Below are 23090 nucleotides of genomic sequence, written 5' to 3' on the forward strand. Positions count from 1 at the left end.
CTTAAACAATCATCTAATTTTAATATCAAAACATTTAATAATATTAAAACATTAATAGAAGGGAATATATTACATTTCTTAAATACTGCTTAGTGCTTTCTTTACAGTTTCAAAGTGAAAACACATATTTATCTCATTTTCACCTACATCTTTCTTATTGTATAGAAAGTAAGATGTTACAATCTACTGTTTTGTTTCCACAAAACAATCTAGTAAAATTGTTCCTATCTAGTAAGGGAATAAACATATACCAGATACTACAGGCTACTCTGCTGAAAGCTTTAGAGAGAAACAGCATGGGAATGAAAAAAACCACGTTTTAAAAAAATCACGTTTTTAGGGGCTTCCCTGGTGGCGCAGTGATTAAGACTCCACCTGCCAATGCAGGGGACACGGGTTTGAGCCATGGTCCGGGAAGATCCCACATGCCGCGGAGCAGCTAAGCCTGTGCGCCACAACTACTGAGCCTGCGCTCTAGAGCCCGTGAGCCACAACTACTGAAGCCCACACGCCTAGAGCCCGTGCTCCGCAGCAAGAGAAGCCACCACAACGAGAAGCCCACGCACCGCAATGAAGAGTAGCCCCCGCTCGCTGCAAATAGAGAAAAGCCCACACACAGCAACAAAGACCCAACACAGGCAAAAATAAATAAATGAAATAAATTTTAAAATAAAAAAAATAAATAAAAATCACATTTTTATGCGAAAGATTTTGAGCTCCACGGAGTTTGGGGATGATGTCTTACACTCTTCCCAAATACGCTCCCAGTGCCCAACTGATACTGGGGTTGTGGCAATCGGTATTTGAAATATATTTGCTGGGAGGGCTATGGGAGTTTACTTATTAACAATCACAAAACATTTAAAAAATCACATGCCCTCAGTATCTTCCAAACAAAAGACATTGTTTTCTCTCCATCAGCCTCCATAATTGAGAAACAGATTTGGCGTCTTCTAGAATTCATTTGAAGGTGGCACGCTGCGAAGGTGCTCTAAGGCCAGGGAGGCCCCAGGGCCCGTACAGCGGTTTCTGGGGGTTTCAGCCCAGGGGCTGCGAGTGCAGGAGTGTCGTCGGAGGGCAGCGCCTGGCCAAGCCTGCCTTCTATCTGCGCACAGAACTCCGGCCTCTGGAAAGAGGAGCTGTCTCTCCAGTCACTGCGTTGCTTTGCCTTTTTGAGAAGTCTGCTACTTAGCATGGATGGGGTTTTTGGCTCTAGACAAAATATTTATGCCGTATCTAGTATACCTTAAAGGAAGGAATTAACATTAACATGCAAAGTGTTGACAGTAGTTGACTTTTTGAGAAAAGCACGTACAGAAGAAAGGTGATTAGCGAAGAATCTTTCTCTTCGACTTGCCTGCTTTATGCTTAGAATGTTCACAAAAATTGTAGGCATTACATGTAATACATTCACCTGAAAACAGCATCTGACTTGAATGCACTTGACTTCAGCCTCCCTGGCCCACGTCGAGAATCACCGCCTATCCAGGCTCAAGGGGGCTGTACTCAGAATACGATGAGGGAATGTGCTCTACTTGTTAAAAAAAATAAAACCAGTATCAGCATTAAAAGTGGAAATCTTAGAAAAAACAATTTCTCATCACTCCAACATAGATGGAAAGCTGCTTGAATCCTGTACCATGTACCTGTATTAGTGATTAAATGACTTTTTATAAAGGAAGTGACTATGTATGTGGGGACTTTTAATTTTTAACTAGTGCGACTTATCAAAATCACTCATCTAAAAAAAATTATATATAACCAAACCTCCTTTATGGTCCCAATTTTGCATCTTTAATGCTTATCTTCTGATGAGCATTACAGAAATGTAAATTTTCAGGAATTCATTGGGAGGTGCCTTAAGGTTGCTAGAATGAGGCTGCCTTCCCCATCATGTGATTGTAGAGTGAGAATTTAGCTGCATTTTTTTCTGCGGGACAAAAACGGCACATGTTACGAAAAACTAAACAAAAGGCAGATTGCTAGTAGATGGCATGACTGCAGGAGACAAGGGTTCAGGAGGTCACCTGAGTTCCAGCTCCAGCTTTAACGCCCCAGCGCCAGCGAAGAAGCAGAGAGTATCCGCACTGCTCCAGGAGCAGGGCTGCAGCCACCACCATCCACAGGGCGCGAAGCCTGCAGCACGGGGGCTGGTGTGGTGCGCACAAGTGAGTGTCTGTGGCAGGTCCGCTGGAGTCTCCTCAGGGCGGTGAGCCCCTCCTTTCCGAAGAGGGATGGCTTCTGCCAACTACCCCACTGCCAAGCAATTCCTATGCCATGATGCTTTCTTTTCTTAGGCAATTAGATGTTTTTACATCAGAATGGGGTGCTCTCAATTTCGTGAAATTCTGACACATCATAGGAGGCAAAGGATGTGTGCTTGCAAAATGTGTATAAATCAAAAAGGTATTGCTTTATGCTTTTACTGCACTGGGAGAGCTCACGATTTCAAAGCACCCTGTGGGGTGTCCTTCTGTGAAATGAACTTCAACTCCCGATGCTTTCGATGTCCTAATTTTTATAAATTATGTTGCTGTGATTTTTCTTCACTCTCACCCAAGACACAGTTTTAAGTGTATACAAATAATTCACATAGCCTAAAAGGAAAGATTTTTTTTGAAGTTTTCATTCAAATGTGAATAGACAGTGCTGTCAAGCGCCAACCTCCAGCTTCTTGATGAAAAAGGGCTGGCGAACTCGTGGGGCCCAAGGTCACTGCTACCAGAGCTGGACGGGGACCATGGGCAGGACAGCTGTTCTCCATCTAATGCTCAGTGAGTCCCAGACAGCCTTTCTCCAGAAAGCAACCCCTTCATACCTGAGCATATCTGACACTGTGTGCGGGGCGGACCCTAGCCAGGCGGGGGCCCTCTGTCTCCCTTCCTGCTTGGGGCCCACAGCCAGCCCTGCCCCACGAGGAGAGCCTCGCAGCCTGCCCTCTTGCTTCCAGGCACAAGAAGACTTCGAGAGGAAAGAAACCTTCTGAATTAAACTACTCGTGTTTCAAAAAAATTCAAGGCGCGAGATGGTTTAGAAACGACCCAGTTCAGTCACTGTGCGGACACCATCACCTCCCTCCCCAAGGGGCTCAGCCACGGTCAGCGTCAGGGAGGGAAGGAGGCAGCGGACGGCCGCTGCCCAGGGCTCGAGCAGCAGCGGCGGGTGAGCAGGTGCGGGACATGAGCAGGGGCTCTTTCCTCCCTGGGAGCCCCTCTCCCGGCTCTCCCCCGTCTGTGATGCTTACTGGTCACGCGGGTTCACAGCAGCTAGGGAGCAGGGCCCCCAGCAGCCCTGAGGGAGAAGGCATCCTTGAGACGGGCGGTTGGGGAAGTGGGCACAACGGCCTCACCCAAGCAGAGCAGAGCAGAGCGGCTGCCCTCCACCTCCTGGGGCCGCTGCACGCGGGACCCCCTGGCGGGCCCCGGGCCCCTGCGGGTCCCAAGGTCAGGTGCTCCTCGAGGACAGCCTGGAGCAGCATGCCAGCCTGGGAGCTCTGGGGATCCGGAACGATACCATAACCAGAAGCTGCATTTTACTCTCAGTGACAACACACACGCAGGTCAAGGGCGTGAATGTACCCTTCGTCCCTCAGTTGAAGTTCGTTTAGAATCTGACCACGTTAGGTCAGTTAAGTACACGGGGTATGCCCCGTTGAGATGGACAGGCAGTTCGCACATCAGCAGGCCTTTGTCCTCTGTGGGCCCCATTCTCTCTTTTTCACTACACATCTGGGAAGGGCCTGGTCCAGAGAGCAGCCAGGAGGCGGGCCGCACCCCAGGAGCTGGGCTGGAGGGATGGGGCGTGAAGCTGGGGCCCGGGCCGGCCACCCTGCCCCCACCTGCCCGTCCACTCTGAGGCCCAGCTCCCTGCCCTGTGCATGGGGCAGAACAACAGTGTCCTCCCTCCTCATCCGGAGGGTGCTGGCTTGTCTGTTCCTTCAGTAAACGTGGACCAGGTGTAAACACGCGCTGGTGCCACGCCAGGTTCGAGGGGCCAGTGACAATCACTCACAAGCCTGGAAGAAAGACGGCGCCCCCTACTCAAGGTAGATGAAGAATAGGACACAAGGCAGCCTGCAAACGGGTTCTCAGACCGGGGATGGGGGCAGCCTCGTGGAGCCGCGTGGAAGGTGAGGATGTCGGAAGCGTCGCATCGCGCCAGCCGCCCTCTGAATAACTCACGCTGCCCGTGATGGGCCAGGAGGTGGGTCGGGGCCGGGGGTTTAGGAGTGAGCGGGGCCTCAGAGCACAGAGCAGGAGGAAGATGAGCACAGATCACGCAGCAGGCGGACCGCAACCGAGACAGACACCACGAAGGAAGGGACAGACGGAGATGATGGCCGTCAAGGTGCCTTGTCAGCTATCGCAACCTTCATCCATGCTGGTCTCTGCTGAGAAGACTGAAGCGGAGGTCGGGGAAGAAACCAGGAGGCTTCCTTTGCCCCCCGCCCCATCCATCCAGCCTGTGGAGCTGGTGAGACGTCTACCGGAAAGAACACGTACAGTGTCAGATGCAAATGTTACCGGTGCTACTGCTTTTCTGAATGCTTTGATCTAATATTTACGAACTAGTATACTTAACAATATCTAACTTCGTCACTAAGAGAAAATTTAAAACCATGGTTCCCGTGAATCAGGGTTATGTGGAGAGAGAGAAAGGGAGCAGTGGCTGCAATTCTCCATGCGGCAAAGAGGGGTAAAAGGTGACCTGAGAGGTCTGTATAGAACTGGAGAGAGAAGACCTTCACTAAGAAAGCCCAGTACGAAGGCTGCAAGGAAGCAAGAGGAAAACCCCTTGGGCCATTCCAGGAAATGATGGAAAAAAGCAGAAGTTTTACTAAGTTTACTGTAAAAAAATGTTAAGTTTCAAAAAAGCCGAAGAACAACCTCCTAAGGCTGCGGAAGAACGTCAGCTCAGGCTGTTTTGTAAACATGACGTCATCTTAATAGAAGACACACTGGCGGGGCTCTGGCAGCAAAGACGCTGGCCAAAGAGAACACCGTCACCTGCGACGGGATGCCACGGGCTCCCACACCGTCTGGGCTAACGTTTAAGGTGTGAGCCACTTGCTTTCCACACGGAACGGGGGGCTGCGGGAGAGGGGGACCCCCACCCCCGGGCAGGCGGTTCCCAAGCAGATGCGGTGGGTACCCGCTCACCCGAGCCAGGCGATGCCTGCACCACACGTGGCTTTACAAGCAACACTGCCGGCCGCCTTAGACGCGACACAGCAGAGACCCCCCGCCCACCTTTTTATAACTAGGCCCTTGAATTTAAGAGCTAAGCATTACTGTCGTTAAAAATACGTTCAGAAGGAACCCACGCTGCTAAGCGGGTTCAGAGACTTACAGATAGTTTATGCTGGAGTAGCGTACACAGATAGAAAGGACACGTGTATAAGCACATGGGTAAATGTGCTTTCAGAAACTAATCATGAAGTTTTCTGATCACCTTCTACCAAGCTTTAAAATAACGTGACAATATGGGACAACAGTGGAAAGACAAAACCGTAGCCAAGGGGGCTAACAGCTCTGACCGGAGGACACAGGATACGTCGCTGACTTCTTCTGGTTTTCATTTCCACGTCTAATCAAAGCAGACAATTTCTAAGTGAACCTTCGAGTCTGAAATGTTATACATTGAAAACAGAGGCTGCCTAACTTGCAAACAGTGCTTCTGGTTGCCATCACTCCCAGAGCGTCTCAGACAACTCGCTCACGCCAAGCTGCTGTACTAATAACGCACTCCTCCTATCCAGGGGAGACGGGCCATGCTGTGGCTTTTTCTTCCTTCCTTGGCCATTTCCCCAACACAGTTAACTAGCAAGGAATCAAAATCAGAGCGCGGCCGAGGGCAAGCAGGCCCTGGGAGCCGACACAGTTTCCAGGTGAGCTGGAGGCCCCTGGGCCTCGGCTCCCAGCTCTGGCCCCAGGCCCAGGGGGCGGGCAGGCCTGGAGCCCACCCACTGCCCAGCACCTGGGCTGCAGCACCTGGGCTGCAGACGGCCTGTGTTAAATAAGGTACACTGTGGAACAGAATTCTGATTTTTGACCACGGCAAGTTCTTAGTGCATCTATTCTGAATTTTAATAGTGTTAATACTTGGGCTCGGTAATGAGATGTCCTTGCTGGCACTGGTGGTGTGACTGTAACGGTGCACATGCTCCCACCTCTCAAAACTACACAGGGTTTGTTACATTAGCTGTTTGCCTCAATACAATTAGAAATACAGAAGGAAAAATACGAGATTATTCTAGGAGCCAGGCTACCTAATTTGGGGAATTGCAGTAACTCTTTCAGATCAGTTGAAGATCATAGATTACTGTTTCCAAAAACTAAGTCATCCAAACAGAGAGCGTTGCTGCATCTTCCCCAAATACTTTGTGTACCAGGAGAATCTGTGCTCTTCCCCTCAGGGTGGGGCATTTTCAGATAGTAAGTTTTTGAAGGGCTGTCAAGAAATGTGCTGTAGCCTCTGGTATGTGTGGCAACCACATATTAAGTGTCCCTGAAAAGACACATGCCCGCCCCCTTCTATTCCATCATCACCACATATCACGTGCTTATCACTTAGACACTGCAGAAACCAAAGGTAACACACCATTCTCACCCTCCAGGAATTCGAATCTGCCTAGATGGACAGACACACAAACAAATAAGTGACAAATCACTGCCACAGAGACTTAGACGGGAGAAGGCCTACTGTGGGCAGGAAGACTACCGCCCAAAGGTAAAAGGGTTAGACAGGGGAGAAGGCCTACTGTGGGCAGGAAGACTACCGCCCAAAGGTAAAAGGGTTAGACAGGGGAGAAGGCCCTACTGTGGGTAGGAAGACTACCGCCCAAAGGTAAAAGGGTACATACAGTTTTATACAAAGGTGAAAATACTCCAAATTGAAACATAAAAGAACAGCCTATGGACTGGAAGATCTGGAGGGAGGCTCCTTTACGATGTCACGCGCTATGTCGTATACAATTGCCAAGTGACTCAGAGTTCCAGAAGCTGCAATCAGTCTGCATGCTGAGTGTTGAGGATGTGAGAGTATTTAAGATGGCCAAAAGGGAAGGTTTATTTCTCCAAATTTCCTGACTCTTAAAACCCAGTTTTCACTCTAGAGGCACTGACTGGGGCCTTTCAACCTTGCGCAGAGCTAGTGAAATTTACACGCAGGACCAGAAGCAATGGTAAACATGAAAGTTACTCACGGACTAATAAGCAAGAAAGCACGAAATGGCAGTCCTTCCGGAAATGTCAATTATCTGGACCAATGGAAATGTAAGTTTGCAGTAAACTATTTTTTCCCAGATAATGGACTAAAATAGGCCAAGGGTCCTTGAGGAAAGCCTTAGAAAACCAAGTATCATGCAGCTAGAGACATAATAACCCCAAATGACCTACCAGTCCCCAATAATCTCAACAGAAATTCAGGGCTTGATCATGGGGAAAATAGTTGAAATTGTTATTTCTGAGAAATTGCACAGGTATGCTTTAAAAAAGTCTATTTAAATTGCTACTTCAGCCACAATAATCAGATTATAGAATAAAAATACTAAGAAGCCATATATGACCACTTATAATGTGTCTATTAAAAATTCATTAGATTAAAAAATATCTTTACAATTGGATACGGTTGTATATTTAAATACCTGGGTCAAATAACAGATATAAAAACATGCAGATCATTTCAGTTGAAATCACAACGTTCCTCTGGAATTTGTTTAACATATATGCCATTTCATTATTTAAGTTCATAGGAAACAAGATGTTCAGTCCAGAAAGTAAACATCAATAGGGCAATGTGAGAAAATCCAGCATTCTGGGAAAAGCTGAACTTTCCATTGATAAAAACTTAATGTTAACATAAAGATATGCTATAAAAACAGCAAGGTCTCCTCATCACAAAGAGCCTCATTTCTTCCTATGAAAGTATTTATTATAGACTGTACAGCCATCGGGAGATTCACTGTTTTGTTTATGAAGTTTCTAAATAACTAATTTTCAGATATTCAGTAAGGAAAGCGAACACATTACCACAGGAAAGAAAGTTAATTATTATTAGTTTTTGATGGCGTCTTTTTTTCCAACTTCAGAATCAAATTTCTACAGTGGTTAATGTTAAGTTTAAAGTCATACAAAAACATGGCCACGATGCATGGTTTTACCTTACAAGCTACTCCTTGTTTTCTGTTTCCAATGCAGTATTTTGTTTGTACACATGGAGAACTGGTTCATGCCACACGTTCCCTCTCATGCAGATTTGCTCAGTGGGGATTTAATCTAGCACCCTTTTCTGTACGGTTCCATGGAGTTGTGCAGGAACGAAGGGAGGGCTGGGAGCAACTTCTAACCCAAAAGCCCCTTCCGGCGAGTCCAGCTCTCTGTGAGCACAAACATCTCGGACGTGCTTATCCCACAGTTTCTTTGGTCTAAAACATTTACAAGGGCAGTGCGAACCAGGCACTGATGTCACTACAATTTTTTTTTAACACTGAAAGCACCTTTACTCGTTCCATTTTCTTTTGTCTTCCTCAATTAAAATACAGCTTCTGAGCTATTGCATTTCCCTTCCATTTAAAGCCTGTACACACAGAGCCTGACACGGAGAGAATGTGCTCCTTGTTGGAAAGCTTGTTCTGTTTCCTCCAAACCAGATAAAGTCCACTCAGATGTGCTGATGGGCACCTCCCCCCTCCGTGCCCTCCCAACCTCGGATGCCTTTCCCGTCCTCCTCCAGCGTGTTCTTGGGTGGGCAGAAACCTGGGGAGACGCAGCCACCAGGCAGCTCACTGCTCTCCTGAAGCACATCTGGGCTTTATATCAGGCCTTTAATTAATCCTCAGTGAAAGCCAAGCTATGACATTTTGACTGGGCAGGCTCCAGTTCTGGACAGGCCTTGATTTATTGCGACTGAGTCTCCACCAACTTTGATTTATTTCAGCTTTGGGGAGGAGGGCAAGCTCAGGACAGAAAAGCGCTGTTGAGTGCAGAACACGTGGCATGAGGACAGGACCTCCAGACTCCCGAGGGCCGCAGGACAGACGGTGCAGAAGAGAGCAGCCTCTGAGAAAGCCATTTTCAAAAAATCTAAGATTCAAATAACGTGAAGTTGTACAAAACGAAACAATCTTGGATGAGAGAAAAGGGCTCCTGAAACAGCTGGCTGCTGGCGGCAGTGCAGGGAGCCCAGGCCTTATCTCTGGGAAGAGGGGGACTCCCCGTGGGCTGCCTTGGCTGGGGAGCCAGCCGGCCTGGCCCTCCCTCGCTCCCACCTGCAGGAGAAGCCCCGGGATGACACCCCTGGTCCGTTTTGGCTGATGGGGAAGGGCGGATTCCCCACGCTGACTGTTTTCAGGCAGACAGAGTAAGTCAAAGAAGGCGTAGTCATCTGGTGAAACAAAGACAAAGGAGTCAGCAATTTGAACGAATAAATTTGTATCTGTCCTGGGAAGGCCTCTCCTGGCTGAGGCCTCGACACTCTGCTGTGGGCACGGCCCACACACCAGGACGGTGACCCAACTGCCAAATAAGGGTGTGCAGATGCCAGCCACGGCCCCGGGCGGAGCCTCTGACTGCTGGGGGCTCTGCTCCCTCCCTGGAGGGTGACAGCCCCGGAGCTCGTCCTGGCCCATGTCACAAGGAACAGGCAGCTAACAAAGGAAAGTGTCAGAAACCCATCAGAGGCAAATCTACGCTCCCCGAGAAGGATGACAGTAGGAAACCGGGCTGGAAGCAGAGGAAAGGGGACAAGGGCACGAGAGGTTAGCAGGCCCGCACGTGTCCTGCCCTCAGCGTCCGGGGCGGCGTCTCCACACTCCCCGGGCAAGTTGCTTGGCCAAACTGCGCACCGTTGCTTCATCGGCCAAACAGGGATGAGACGCTTATTCTGCAGGGCTGTAGTCCAGCTCTCCCCACGTCTTACTTGGGCCTCCCGGTGGTGAAGACGCAGGTGCGGCGCTGCCGGACACGGGACGCAGGAGGACAGGAGCTCACCTGCTCACCTGCCCACAGCACCGGCACACGGCTCTGGGTGTGAGTGGTGGGAAGGGCCCGCCGGGGTGTCTGGGCGCCCGAGGGCAGGAGCGGGAACCCTGCGTCTGCGCATGCGCCTCCGCCACCCTCACCGGGCATGGAAAGCACGCATCGCCTTGTCCCCACCGCGCGCCTGGAGATGCTGCTCCCGGAGACACAGCGCTCTTCACTCGGAACCCCTGGTGACTGACACTGCAACAATGGGTGCGCACGGCCACAGCGCTGGGGCTGGACTCGGGGTGAAGCTGACGGACAGCGCTGTGCGGCGAGCAGCACGCGTGGGAGGAGGGTCCTCTGGGTGCCCGGGCGCTGGGAAGTCCGCGAATCCCTCAGAGTCCTAGGTACGATTTAGGCCAAACCAGAACCCAAACTGCTGTCAGTTAAACAGCCAGAGATGCCTTTGTTTTGTCATTGAAGCCTATTCTAATTTTTACGACTTTAAAAAAGAAATCTAAAGTCAAAGTTATCTGAATACACCTGTTCACTGCTCTTGGAATCTAAGCCTTCACATCTCTGTGACATTCTAGTTTCTCGGAGATTCTGAGGAAGCTGAGGATTGTGGAGTCCAGCTGAGCAATGCTGCACATCCTCCAGGCCCACAAGCTGCAGCCGCCGGGGATGCGCGTATCCCGGGTGTACACAACCCGGGTGCACACGTCCTGGCTATACACACCCCAGGTATACACGTCCCGGGTGTACACCACCCGCGTGAGCACATCCCAGGTGTACATGTCCTGGGTGTACATGACCCGGGTGTACATGACCCGGGTATACACGTCCCAGGTGCACACGTCCCAGGTGGGCATGAGCCAGTGTACACGTCCTGGCTGTACATGACATGGGTATACACATCCTGGGTGTACATGTCCCAGGTACACACGTCCCAGGTGTGCACAACCTGGGTGTACACGACCTGGGTATACACGTCCCAGGTGCACATGACCGGGGTGTACACGACCCAGGTATACACGTCCCAGGTGTAGACATTCTGGGTATACACGTCCCAGGTGTACACATTCTGGGTATACACATCCCAGGTGTGCACAACCCGGGTGTATATGACCTGGGTATACACGTCCCAGATGCGCATGACCCGGGTGTACACGTCCTGGGTGTACGTGACCCGGGTATACACGTCCCGGGTGTACACAACCTGGGTATACACGTCCCAGATGTGCACGACCCGGGTGTACATGACCCGGGTATACACATCCTGGGTGTGCACATCCCAGGGCTCCTGCCCCCTACCCCCCCCCACCAGTGCTGGGGAGCAGGGGACTCGGCCCTCCGGCTGCTGCCTCCTAATCTCAGCAGGCCCGTGGCCTCCGGGGGTCCAAGGCTCCCGGAAGTGTGTCCACAAGGCCCCTGTCACTCGTCACCCGTGTGCCCAGCCCCACGCGGGCGGGGACCGGCAAGCACCTGAGGTGGGGCTCACGCACACTCACTGCGGCCACACCTGGGGGAGCAGGCAGGGCGGGGCGCAGCGACCCTCGGCCTGAACCAGACATGGGGGCTTGGATGCACAGAAAAGCTGTCAGGAGCCATCCCTGCCCCTGTCACTTGTGAGCAGGAAGATGAGGCTGGGTTGCTCCATCCGCGGGTCTGGGCCACGAGCCCACCCAGCAGCATCTCCTGGTGTGCACGTGGTTTCTCTCGGGTTTGACCGTGGGCTTCTGGGGAAGATGCTGCACGCAACTGCATTAACTTTAACTGCCCCCCGCAAGCACCCAGACGACCTAAAGCTCCATATGATTGGGGGGTGTGGGGAGATGGCAAGCCAAGGGCCACACGGTCCCACATACCAGTTTTCCAAAGCTGAATTTTAGGAGAATTTAACAAAGAAACAAATCTCGCAAAAGCGATATACTGTGACCTATGAATAGACAGAACTTTCTAAAAACTTTTAAAAGTTTTAAGAAACCGAAAACTGTGGATAAACAACAAGGTCCTACTGTATAGCACAGGGAACCATATTCGATATCCTGTGATAAACCATAACAGAAAAGAATATGAAAAACAATATATATATATATGTGTAACTGAGTCACTTTGCTGTACAGCAGAAATTAACACAACATTGTAAATCAACTATACTTCAATAAACTAAACTTAAAAAGAAAGAAATCAAAGACTGAATACATACTTTGGGCCATATAGTAGTGAAATAAGGGAAGTAAAACAAACTCTCCTAGGAATGGTCTACCTTAAAGGGGGCTTTTAACTAAACCAGGAGAACACTTTTCTTACAGGACGTGGAGTCTTTTATTTTCCCAGATGAACAGGCCAGTCATCTCACAGAGCAAATGTCCACGACTTGCTCCCGTGTACAAAGCAGGGCAGTCACAGGACGGAACGTGAAAGCCACCCTCCCCCGTGAGCCAGAGTGGCCTCGGGGGGGGGGTGTACACTTACAAAAACAAACAAAATTTTAAATCAACATGGAGTTATAAATAATATGTTGTATGACTGTATATTAGAGACACCACCCATCAATAAAAGGACAATACCGTTTTTTATACATTCCTTTTCTTATATTTTTCACTTACAAGTTTCATCTAAGGTTTCTCTTTGCCAAGTAGTTGATGAGTTGACCAGTTTTGTTCTGGTTTTCTTTTGGTAAAAAATATTTATTGGAATGAAAAGTTTTCTGTGAGATACATGTAATTTGAGTTATGACATCAACTTCAATAAAGACTGTGTCATTCTGATATCATCACCCAGCTGACACAACTACCCAGAAAGCAGCAAGGGTCCTGGAAGGGGAACCTTCTGTTCAGCCGCGTCTCCTGCTTCCTGACCCACTGCTCCGAGTCACCGCTCTGACGCTCCCATAAGCACCTGGCAAAGCATGAGGTGTCTGCCCCTCGGTTCTGAGGCTGCAGGAGGGCCACGGAGAAGGTGGGCTTTGCGGTGGCTATTTGCTCACACATGGCTGGGCGTGCACTGGAATGAGCTGCAGTGTCCTGTCTCTTCATATTTTTAAATAACTAAAATTGAGAGCGGAAATCCCAGAATCAGGAGTCTTGGGTTAAAATCCCAGATTTGCCCCCAGACTCCTGGCTGACCCTAAAGGCAAGCCATTTTCGCCCCAGGGGAGTTAAAACATCCACATCTCTGTAATTAGGAAAACGATACCAACTTCTTCCAAAAACTGGTTTGAGATCCTTACCAAAAAAGATGTTGTGTAAATGGAAAGAATGACATGGACTCACTGAAAACCTAGGATGTTAGTCACACCAGCAAAGTTACAAGTGTTTAATTTATGTGTACTGCTGCCCCTAAGAACAAAGAGAGCACACCACGAGCTTATGACGTTCCTTTTAAACAGACGTTTGGAGCTTGTAACTAGCAAAGTTTGGCAGCCCTCAAAACCATACAGAAAGGTGCAGCTAAAACGTTCTCCAACGTTAAATGGATCCTTACTGTGAAGTTAAAGCACTTGTAAAGTAAAGTAAGTTAGCCCAGAATTCCACCTGACAACTGGGATTCCTCCTCCCTCTGAATTACCTGTCTGAAAGAACAGAGTCACAGTGAATCTGTCTGGCCTAAATCAAAGACCCAAAGATATATGCTCCTTTCTTACAGTTAATCCTGTGTCAACAACTACATCCTTTCTAAGGTCCTTTAGGTAAAAAACTCCGGGATTCTCTGGATTGCGAAAGGATCTGCTCTAAGGCTTGAGCTGCCTTCCTTGTTACTGGCGCCCTTGGTGTCACGGCCATTCTTGTGTGGCTGCTGCCCCCAAGGAGGTTGAAGTCATGCACTTGTGGCCTTGCCGGTGCTGGGAAAAGACTGGGAAGAGAATCCTGTGCCTGCCCCCTCTTGCAGCAGGGACAGCCTGGCCGTGGCCCCATCTGCTCCTCAGTGGGACAAGGACAGGCCACCGACTGTCAAGTCACACGATTACTACAGAGAAAAAGTACAAACTGCTCATCCCAAACGACGGCCTTATACGAGCACCCAGGTTTTCTTTTCTCATGGATGCCCTTCTTCAGGATTCCACACACGTAAGAGCTGGTTTTAAAATATGAAGCTCTGCATGAGAAGGCAGACTCTAAATCCACAAATCTACAGAGTCCCGGTGCAGCGCTCACCATGGCAGGGTTAGCTCGAGGTATGACCTGAATGTGGCCAGTCCGTAAAGTGTAAGATATATACCGGGTTGTGAAGACTCAGTACAGAAGAAGATAAAGGGTGTAAAATGTCTTGATAACATTGTATAGTTTTAACACACTTAAATGGTATTTTGGATATAATGGGTTAGATAAACTATTAAAATTAATCTCACCTGTTTCTTTTTACTTTCTCAAATGTGGCTGCTAGAAAATTTTAAATTATATAAAATTAAATGGCTTGCATGTGTGGCTTGAATTATTATTATCCAATTATTTCTATTGGAGAGTCACGCTCTATATCATCTCTTACCCTGGTATGGAAAAAGAAATAAATGTTAGCTTAAATTAGTCTAGACTAACTCATGAAAATTGAAAAAAAAAAAAGATGACATTGGGCTGTATAAATTATGTTTCATTTAGGGATTTCACAATGTCAAAACACCAAAGCATACTCTGCACCATTAAAAACAATATGAATTTTATACTAGATGGTAATTAGACTTTTATGGAAAAAGTGCTTATCAAGCTGGAATCTTATTCTCAGATTCTGAATCTTACAGTGCATACGGCTCTAGCCCCTCACTGTGAGGATGAGAAAGGCAAGACTTGGAGTGATAGAGTGAGTGTTTCAGGCTCCATAGTTCGAGGTAGCAGCACAAGGCTGAGGACGCAAGACCGGGCGGCGGGGCTGCTCTTGACAGCACACGACCCTTCTGAGTCAGGCCACACAGGCCGAGAAAACGCTAGGGAGAGACCCACAAGATTTCACGCTCCATTTTGAGATAAGTTCCACACACACCTATTTTATTTTACTAAAACAGCTCATGAGGTTACTGCCCTCTACGAAATATGACGGAATATTTCTCAGAATAATTGAGTTTTAGCTTTAAAAAAATTGCTATGGAAAAATTGGTACTGTGTTTTTAAGAAAAATCACGGATAACTCTGAAGAAAGGGCAACTGATTAATTTTACCACAAAAAAGCTCACTACAGGGGCTTCCCTGGTGGCGCAGTGGTTCAGAGCCCGCCTGCCGATGTGGGGGACGTGGGTTCGTGCCCCGGTCCGGGAAGATCCCACATGCCGCGGAGCGGCTGGGCCCGTGAGCCATGGCCGCTGAGCCTGCGCGTCCGGAGCCTGTGCTCCGCAACGGGAGAGGCCACAGCAGTGAGAGGCCCGCGTACCGCAAAAAAAAAAAAAAAAAAAAAAAAGCTCACTACATGAACCAGTACCTAGAATTGTTCCACATTTATGACTGTCGTGGTGACTGATCCCTGTGTGAAGATGCTCTGCCTTATTTATTCATCCCAGTGACAGAAGCACCTCCTTCAAGGTGGTCCAGTGCACAACGTGTTCCCAGAGCCTGGGCTCTGCAGGCGGGTACAGTGAAGTCCAGTTCATGTCTAACACAGAGAAAACAGCAGTGCACATCACATATTTGATCTGGGTAATAGACGGGCCGTCCAAGAGTAACGTTTCTAAAAGTCATAAGCTTTCCCTACATACAGATTTGACTAACCAGAGCTGGGAAGCCGTCTCCAGGGACATGCTAATGTCTCCCAAGGAAAGCCCATCAGAAAGTTCAGCTGCCCTGTCTTTGGACCATTAACACTGTATGTGGAGTGAGGCTGCATCCCCGAACACCGACCGTGGAAAAGTAATTCTTCTCAAATGAAAACTGGCATGTTAAGTGCACCCTCTGGGTTTGGGGCATGTTTCCCATCCCCAAATAAAATTTTAAGCACAAAGAGACAGAAATGCTCTCTCCTGCTGCTAATTGTTTTATTCAGTCGTCTGTCAAATAAGGGAAAAGGGCAAAAAAAAAAACCCAAACCCAAACCTTTATATTTTCATTTCCTTGTGCCTGTTCTTTCCGCCATTTAAAAAAAAACCGTGGAGCTCGTCAAAAGAACAAGCCATCGTCAGGAGAGGGACACGCCTTCCCCGTCGCACTGGCTCGTTTTCCAGGGAACAGAGTTACCGCAGACAAAGGAGGATGCCGCACGTGTACAGTAACAGCAGTAACCACTCTGACTCGCGACATAAAGGGACCCATTAAAAGATTTAAATGTTCCTCATTAACTTTTATCGGCCTCAATTTTTAACTTTTCTCCTCCTCTTGAAATTAAAAATGAGCATTCCCTCCACCTGTGTGCCCCTTCAAGCGGCCGCATTCAGGCTCAGCGAGGTCTGGGGCAAACACCACAAACAACGAACTCCCTGGGCGGAGTTTCCTTGAATGTCTCCAAACCCTTCCTAAAAAGTCCTAAGTCTGAGGCTACATGGTTTAAACTGAGGGGAAGGATCAGAGATTTCACAGTCCTATTCTTCCAGGGTTTATCACTCCTAATCACTAAAAAGAAGCAACGAAAATTGAGTCCTTTCTACTGCTGGGCATTATGTTAAGCACTTTAAATTTATCTGTGTAGTAAAATTTGTGGAAAGTAGTGCCCGCCCACTAATAAACAGGATACCTACAAAGAAAGAGAAAGAGATGCCCTGAGGGTGTTCCTCCCTCCACAGCTCGTGTATCTGAGCTGCACTGTGCTATTGGCAGGGGTGGGAGGGGGGCAGAGCGAGGGATGAACAAAACCTTTTGATTTGTTTCTAGAAACAATGATGTTATGTTAAAAAGTAGCATTTCAGAAAATGAAAAGTAAGTGCACATTTGGTCAGAACATTTTCGAAATACAGGAATGTTACCCCAAAAATACAGAATTTCACCTCCATGTGCACATTCACCTATGGAAATATGTTCGATGCCAGGTGATCTCTGCCTGCACTGAAAGAAATCACCTTTGAGAAGATTAACCTTCTCTCCTGTCACACAAAATAGGAACTGAGTAGAGAGACTCCTTCAGTTATAAAACTTACTGTTATTATTTATTGTTAATTTGATTATTGTTGCTATATGATCCTTTTTGAAAACTGGTTAATATATATCCTATAGCTCATATATAGATATGAACAAAAAACGGAATATTTTTCAGCCACAAAAGGAAGGAAATCTTTCCATTTGCAGCGACGTGAATGGACTTGGAGGGCATTATCCTAAGTGAATAAATCAGACAAAGAAAGACAAATACTGTCTGACCTCAGTCCTGTGAGAGACACCTAAGAAACACAGCAAGCAGAAAACGGAGCTCATCAAAACAGAGCACAGGTTGGTGGTTGCCGGTGTGGGGGAGGAGTCGTAGTAAAAGGCGAGCGAAGGGGGAGAAGGGGGTCGAAAGGTACAACCGTCCAGTTCCGGGGATGTGACGCACCGCAGGGTGACTACAGTTAACAGCACTGTGTTGCATACTTGAAAGCTGCTAAGAGTAGAGCTTAAAAGTTCTCATCATAAGAAAAAAAATTGTAACTATACAAGGTGACAGGTGTTACCTAGACTTATCGTGGTGATCATTTTGCAGGATATACAAATATCAAATCTTTACGCTGTACATCTGAAACTAATGCAATGTTATACGCCAACGAGATCTCAATGGAAAAAAAACTATTGTTAGCTGACCCTAATTTAAGAAAACTTGTATTGCTGCAAACATGTCGATTCCATCCACAGTCACCTCAGGTGGCTGGCAGGCAAACTTGGTAGCCCACTATCTACAAGAAATTGTAGAAGCAAGTTTTCCTCCTCAAAGAACAAAATGGTGTAATTCTTTTTAAAAGACTATATTTCAGTTACAGAGAAAAATACTACTACTATGTCAAAAATGACAATAACATGTCTTTTGTCACCTTGCAAACTTTAGACTTGAAAGCAGCCTCTAGTGCAACTTTCCCATCACCCCAGCTGAGTTCTGAGGCCACCAGTGTAGCAGCAGCGCTCAGAAACCACAGGGCTGGCTGGCTACAGCGCGCGCGCAGCTGCTCAGGGACAGGAGCCCCAGCCAGGTGGTTCCACTGAGGGACGCCCCGTTTCTCTATAAAATCCGGAAAAGCAGGGACGGGCGAACACAGAAGTGCAGGTACGGCAGGACGGAGAGCTCACAGGAGATTCACGTGAGTACAAGCACGGCTCCGCATGGTGTCCCATCGACACCAACACGGGGTGGCAGGGAGCACGAGAGAGGGCAAACGACACAGGAGGTGCAGGCCGAGATCCGCACGGTCGCCTGACGGCCGCGAGCTGCCAGCAGCTCTTCACAGGCAGTGCTACAGGGTGAGAAGCCAATCGCACGCGATCTGTGTCGGACTAAGAACCCACGAGCTGCCATAAAACAAAACCGGGAGCCTGGAAAGCCAAGGCTGAAGAGGATACACATGCTCTGCACCCCGACCCTCGCTGTCTACTTTACACCACTGTCACGACCACACGAAGCCCACGTGGGGCGGCACCGGACACAGGTCCTGGGAGGGGGTGAGACCGCGCCGGACGCGGGTCAGGGGCCGGGCGGGCCAAGAGCCTCATGCCCAGGGCCAGTGCAGAGCCAGGCCCCCTGCGACACCACGTGGGGCGGGCAGGTACCCCTGTAGCATCCCTTCCCACCTTCGACCAGAGAGAGAGTCTTTGGGAGTGAAAACCTGGCCCTATGAGCCCCTTCCCTTGCAGAGCAGAACGGCCACAGGCCAGGGCTCACCGTAAGTCCGCGGCCTTCTCTTCTTCCCAGCGAGGGCACAGGCCACGGGGGTGGCCACTGCTGCTGCCGCCGTGGGTCACAGGAGACACGGGGGCCGCAGCGTGGACTCCAGGCCGTGAGGAGAGAGGAGCCCCCGCGGGCCCCCGTCACTTGCGGCTGAGTGTGGCTCCTAAGTGACAGGGAAGCACCCGGGGGACCGTCTCCGCGTGAATGGCTAAGGCGTCACGCAGCACTCTCGCTGGCTACGTGATCTGCTGGAAGCCACAGCGGAAAGACTACGGGGGCCTGCAGCCGTGTTGAGGCTGAACTGTTTGAAGTCAGTGAACGTCTCTGAGGAACGAAGGGCTTCACCTGCCAGAGGAAGGGGCTGCATCAGTTGCTTCTGAACTAGATGGACCAACGAGGCTGCTCTGGTCTGAGTCCATCCCGTTTCGGTGCCCCTGCTTCAGGTGCTCTGAAGGCTCCGTGCGTTGCAAACAAGGGTGAGCGTGGAGGCCAGACGTGGAGGGTGCGTGCGTGTGCGTGTGCGTGCGTGTGAAGGCGGCCCAGCCAGCCCGGTGAAGGCCCCTGCAGGGGCCAGGTGAGGTTCAGCCCCCGACCCGACGGGCACAGGCGCGGCAGCCTCAGGCGGGACAGGACCTCGAGTGCCGCACTCCGGTCACCAGCCTTGGCTCCGCAGTGGAGACGCTGCTGCTGGCCGTAAGGAGAAGGACGATGGTCTCTGTGCTTCAGAGGCGGCCGGCCGGCAGCAGAGCCGACATGGGACCCCCCGTCCAAGCCGGCACAAGGCAGGCTCTCAGCCCTCGGGTGCTGGTCAGAGACAAACTGAGCTATTCTCTCTCCAAGGCTTATTTTGGAGGAGGAAGGATAATAGCGTCTATCTCACGAGACTGCTGTGAAAGTCAGCTTGTAAAAAGTGTCAAGTAGTTTATACATTCAGTACTCAGTAAGGTCTTAAACTTGGAAATAAAGGCTAAACATATATTTGAATGAAGAGCATTTCAGATTCAGAGAAAGGTCTTTTCTTTAAAACAACTGACACATAGAGCAGGTTAAAAATAAAGGGCCGTCCAGGAGATTATGGTTTCCCAGTTATTCCCACACAGGCTGGCCGCTCCTCCAACCCACTACGGAGATGGGAAATGAGCTGCAGACACCGTCCTTTCACCTGCTGAACGCGAGCTCACGTGATTATCATGGTTTCCTTAAATGGCAGCTCTTCCCGATCAGATCAGGAGGCTTTAGCTACTGCAGGAAGGAGGGGAGGCCGGCAGCCACCTCTTGGCGGGAGAAGGCGGTTCACGCGTGCCCAGCGCAGTCAAGCGCCGGCCGGGACCCTGGAGGCTCCCGCTGCTGCAAGAGGCCTTGGGGCGCAGAGCCAGGGCTTCCCGCTCCAGATGCTGGTGACCCATCAGAGACGCTCTCGGCGGGGGTTTAGATTCCCGCCACCTGAGAGAAGGGGAAGGGCGGGGCCCAGAGGAGGAGGGAGGGAAGGAGGGGAGGGCCAGCGCCCTGCAAGCCAGGAAGGACCCGACGGGAATGTCACCTAAGCCTCCGCAGCCTCTTTGAGCCCAGGAGCCTCCCGAGGTCCCACACCGGGACCTCGTTAGGGCTCATTTCAGCAGGTGACTCACTTGGCTCAGCCATTCGCTGATGCTTTGGTTTCCCAGAGCCTCAGGCAGACAGTTCACGACAATGAGGCTTTCAGCCGCCGCTGACAGCAGGCGGTGGAATTCAAGCCACCTAGGTCCTTTCTTCCAACTTCTCACTTCAGGTTTTTTGAAGATAAGGATCAAATGAAATGATTTCTGTTAAACCTTTATTTCCTGTACAGAGTTGATACCTTCTCCAAATTACACGATTGTACAGCTATTGAACTAACACTCACTGCAGCGGAGCCTCTGCTCAGAACGTGGAGCCGCAGCCTTTAACTCTGGGTCCCCAGACATTGCAGCTTCTCCCTAGCCCAGCTCCTTGGAACTGGGCTCCATCTCACAGGGCAGGGGAGGCCCTAAAGCCAGCGGCACAAATGCTGGTTTATCCCTAATTCCTGGTGAGGGTCAACGCTGGAGGCCAGTGAAAACAACAGCCGTCACATCTCACAAGAAGGACTAAATGTACCAAGAAGCAGCCCTGAAACGCAGTGCGGGTCACAGTCAGGGGCCCGGCTGGAACCTGCCGTTGGAAGGCCAGGCCTGCAGTCCAGGGCACCTCCCTTCAAAGCCAGCCTTTTTCCTGTAAAAAATGCAAATAATAATTCCTGCTCTCCTAACCATGGGCTGACATCTGTCAGGAGAATCAAATCCAAAGATGTAAGTGATAAAGCACTACACAAACACAAGAGGATAACCTTCAGAGCTTTAAAAGAAAAAGGTCCAGTGAAAGCGCTTTGTATTTTGTTTTCAAACTTGAAATTTAAGATCCAGTGAAAATCAGCAAGTAATTCTTGACCCACAGGAGGCACTATAAGAAAAAGCATATGAAACCACGAAGCCCGGGATTCTGATCTCTGCCCCTGCGCAGGTGAGCAGGACGGAGGTGCCACTGCCACGCCCGGGGGGAGTGTGGGGACTGTGTGGACCTGCCAGGAATGCAACCTGCCTCCCAGGCTCCGCCGCCCAGGCAACCCTCACCCGGCAGCGGGGCTGCCGCACTCCACGCACAGGTGAGCCAGCAGCTGAGGGCAGACCCGGACACCTGCATCCGTGCTCTGAACGTGGGGAGGAAAGGACGTGGCACTCGGAGAACATAAAGATCCTGCAGGACCATCCTCCTTCCTTCACAGAGATCTTCCACAGCTACTGTCAAAAAACTCTGCCTACGAATCTTCAAGTCAACTTTTACATGTACTTAAAAACAAAGACGGATCATTAGAAAGTGAGCTGCTACTGATGTGTGAGTGTGTGTGTGTGAGTGTGTGTGTGTGTCTGGGGGTCGGGGGAGGGGAAGGAATGGAGAGAGAAAGTTTCCAAAACAACAGAATCTGTGATGGAAATCTTGCTCTACCAAGAAGAATTCTGCCTCAGATGACACTCTTGAAAGCTGAGAGGAAACACAGGGAGGGGCTCACAGATGAAGAGGCTTCTGGGGGGCAGATGTCAACACTATCAGTCACACAAAGGGCGCCTGACCTTGTTGTCAACTAATGTACTTCCGCGATTCCTAAATTTCGTCTTGTCAGTCAGAGCCAATGTATCATTCTTTCTTTCTATGTTTTCCATCTGCTCAGATATCCTTCTTTGAAAAACAGGAATAAAAATAAATAAATAAATAAAAATAAAAATAGGAATAAAGTCTAATAATAGTAGAATCTAGAGATCATCGGGAAACTTACCACAGAATGAGAACGTCTAAGCACTGCTCAGCGTTCCTTCACGGCAGCATGCAACAAGAGAGAAAACTGCTTGAACACATTTCGCTGGAATCAAGTAAATCCAACATAACTAAAACCTAAATGTGGTAAGAGCATATTCACATTTGCTCAAGAGTGGAAAATGTCTTATGCTAAGTATAGGAAACAATATGTTAATAGTAAGGGGAATAAAACACATCTCATATTTTCTATAAATTCGTTTTTATAAATTTTATAAAGAGCTGATCAGACAGGGAGATTCCATTCATTTCAAGTATTTATGGGGCATCTGTTCTGTACCAGGCAGGTTGCGAGGCACAATTAAAAGAGGAACAAAATCCCGTCGTGCCTTCAAGCAGCTGAGAGGGACAGACACAAGATAACCAACCACATCCTTTCCTATGTTTGTGGAGGAGTGATTTTCTCTGAGATTTCAGATCTTAGATTCCGCAGGAAGTAATGAACAATGATTTAAGCGCGACCATTTTCTTTAGAATATGAGAAAATACAGCAAAAGTGATCTCAAATATTTTACATAGCTCACAGATAGCGGGGAACTGCAGAGTAATTTCGTCTCTTTCTTTAGGATCTTTACTAATAATTTCCAAATGAGGCTTCAGTCAACAGCGCAGACTGTTTCACAGATGGTTTCTCAGTTTTGCCTTCAGATAATTCTGCTTCTGTAAAACTTCACTTGTGAATAATTTGGGTTTCATGGAAGCCCCATCCACGATCTTCCTTGCTAAAATGAGAGGGGATCTTCACTCAACAGTCCCCCAGGTTCATCCACTCGGGCATATTGAGATTCAGGCAGAATACAACCACGGCCTCTAGAACGACTCGAAAGGCTACGAGGGAAAACCCTTTGGAAATCTGGTCCCAAGAGATGGTGGCTTTTGAAGATTCTTTACAATAAGGCATCAAGAACATGGAACAAAGTCAACATCCTACTTGGAAGCCATTTAACTAGCAAGTCAAGGTGTCAAACACTTCGTTCCTGCACAATGTCTATTCCA

General features: G+C 49.1%; 1 protein-coding gene across 17 annotated transcripts in view; it reads right to left on the reverse strand.

Annotated features, from left to right (window-relative positions):
- GMDS (GDP-mannose 4,6-dehydratase) overlaps positions 1–23090 on the reverse strand; it is a 481231-nt gene that overhangs the window by 224388 nt on the left and 233753 nt on the right. The window contains exon 7 of one of the 17 annotated variants that reach the window (XM_089918196.1): positions 1541–9384. The exons of the other annotated variants lie outside the window; for them this stretch is intronic. Within the exon in view, the coding sequence (XP_089774322.1) occupies positions 9190–9384 (195 nt within the window). The 3' untranslated portion in view covers positions 1541–9189. Of the gene's footprint in view, positions 1–1540; positions 9385–23090 lie in introns of those variants that run through there. 17 annotated transcript variants of the gene reach the window in all.

Source organism: Delphinapterus leucas, chromosome 10 (assembly GCF_059928025.1).
Source record: "Delphinapterus leucas isolate spDelLeu-1000000601 "Yukka" chromosome 10, BTC_Dleu_Yukka2, whole genome shotgun sequence".
NCBI lineage: Eukaryota > Metazoa > Chordata > Mammalia > Artiodactyla > Monodontidae > Delphinapterus > Delphinapterus leucas.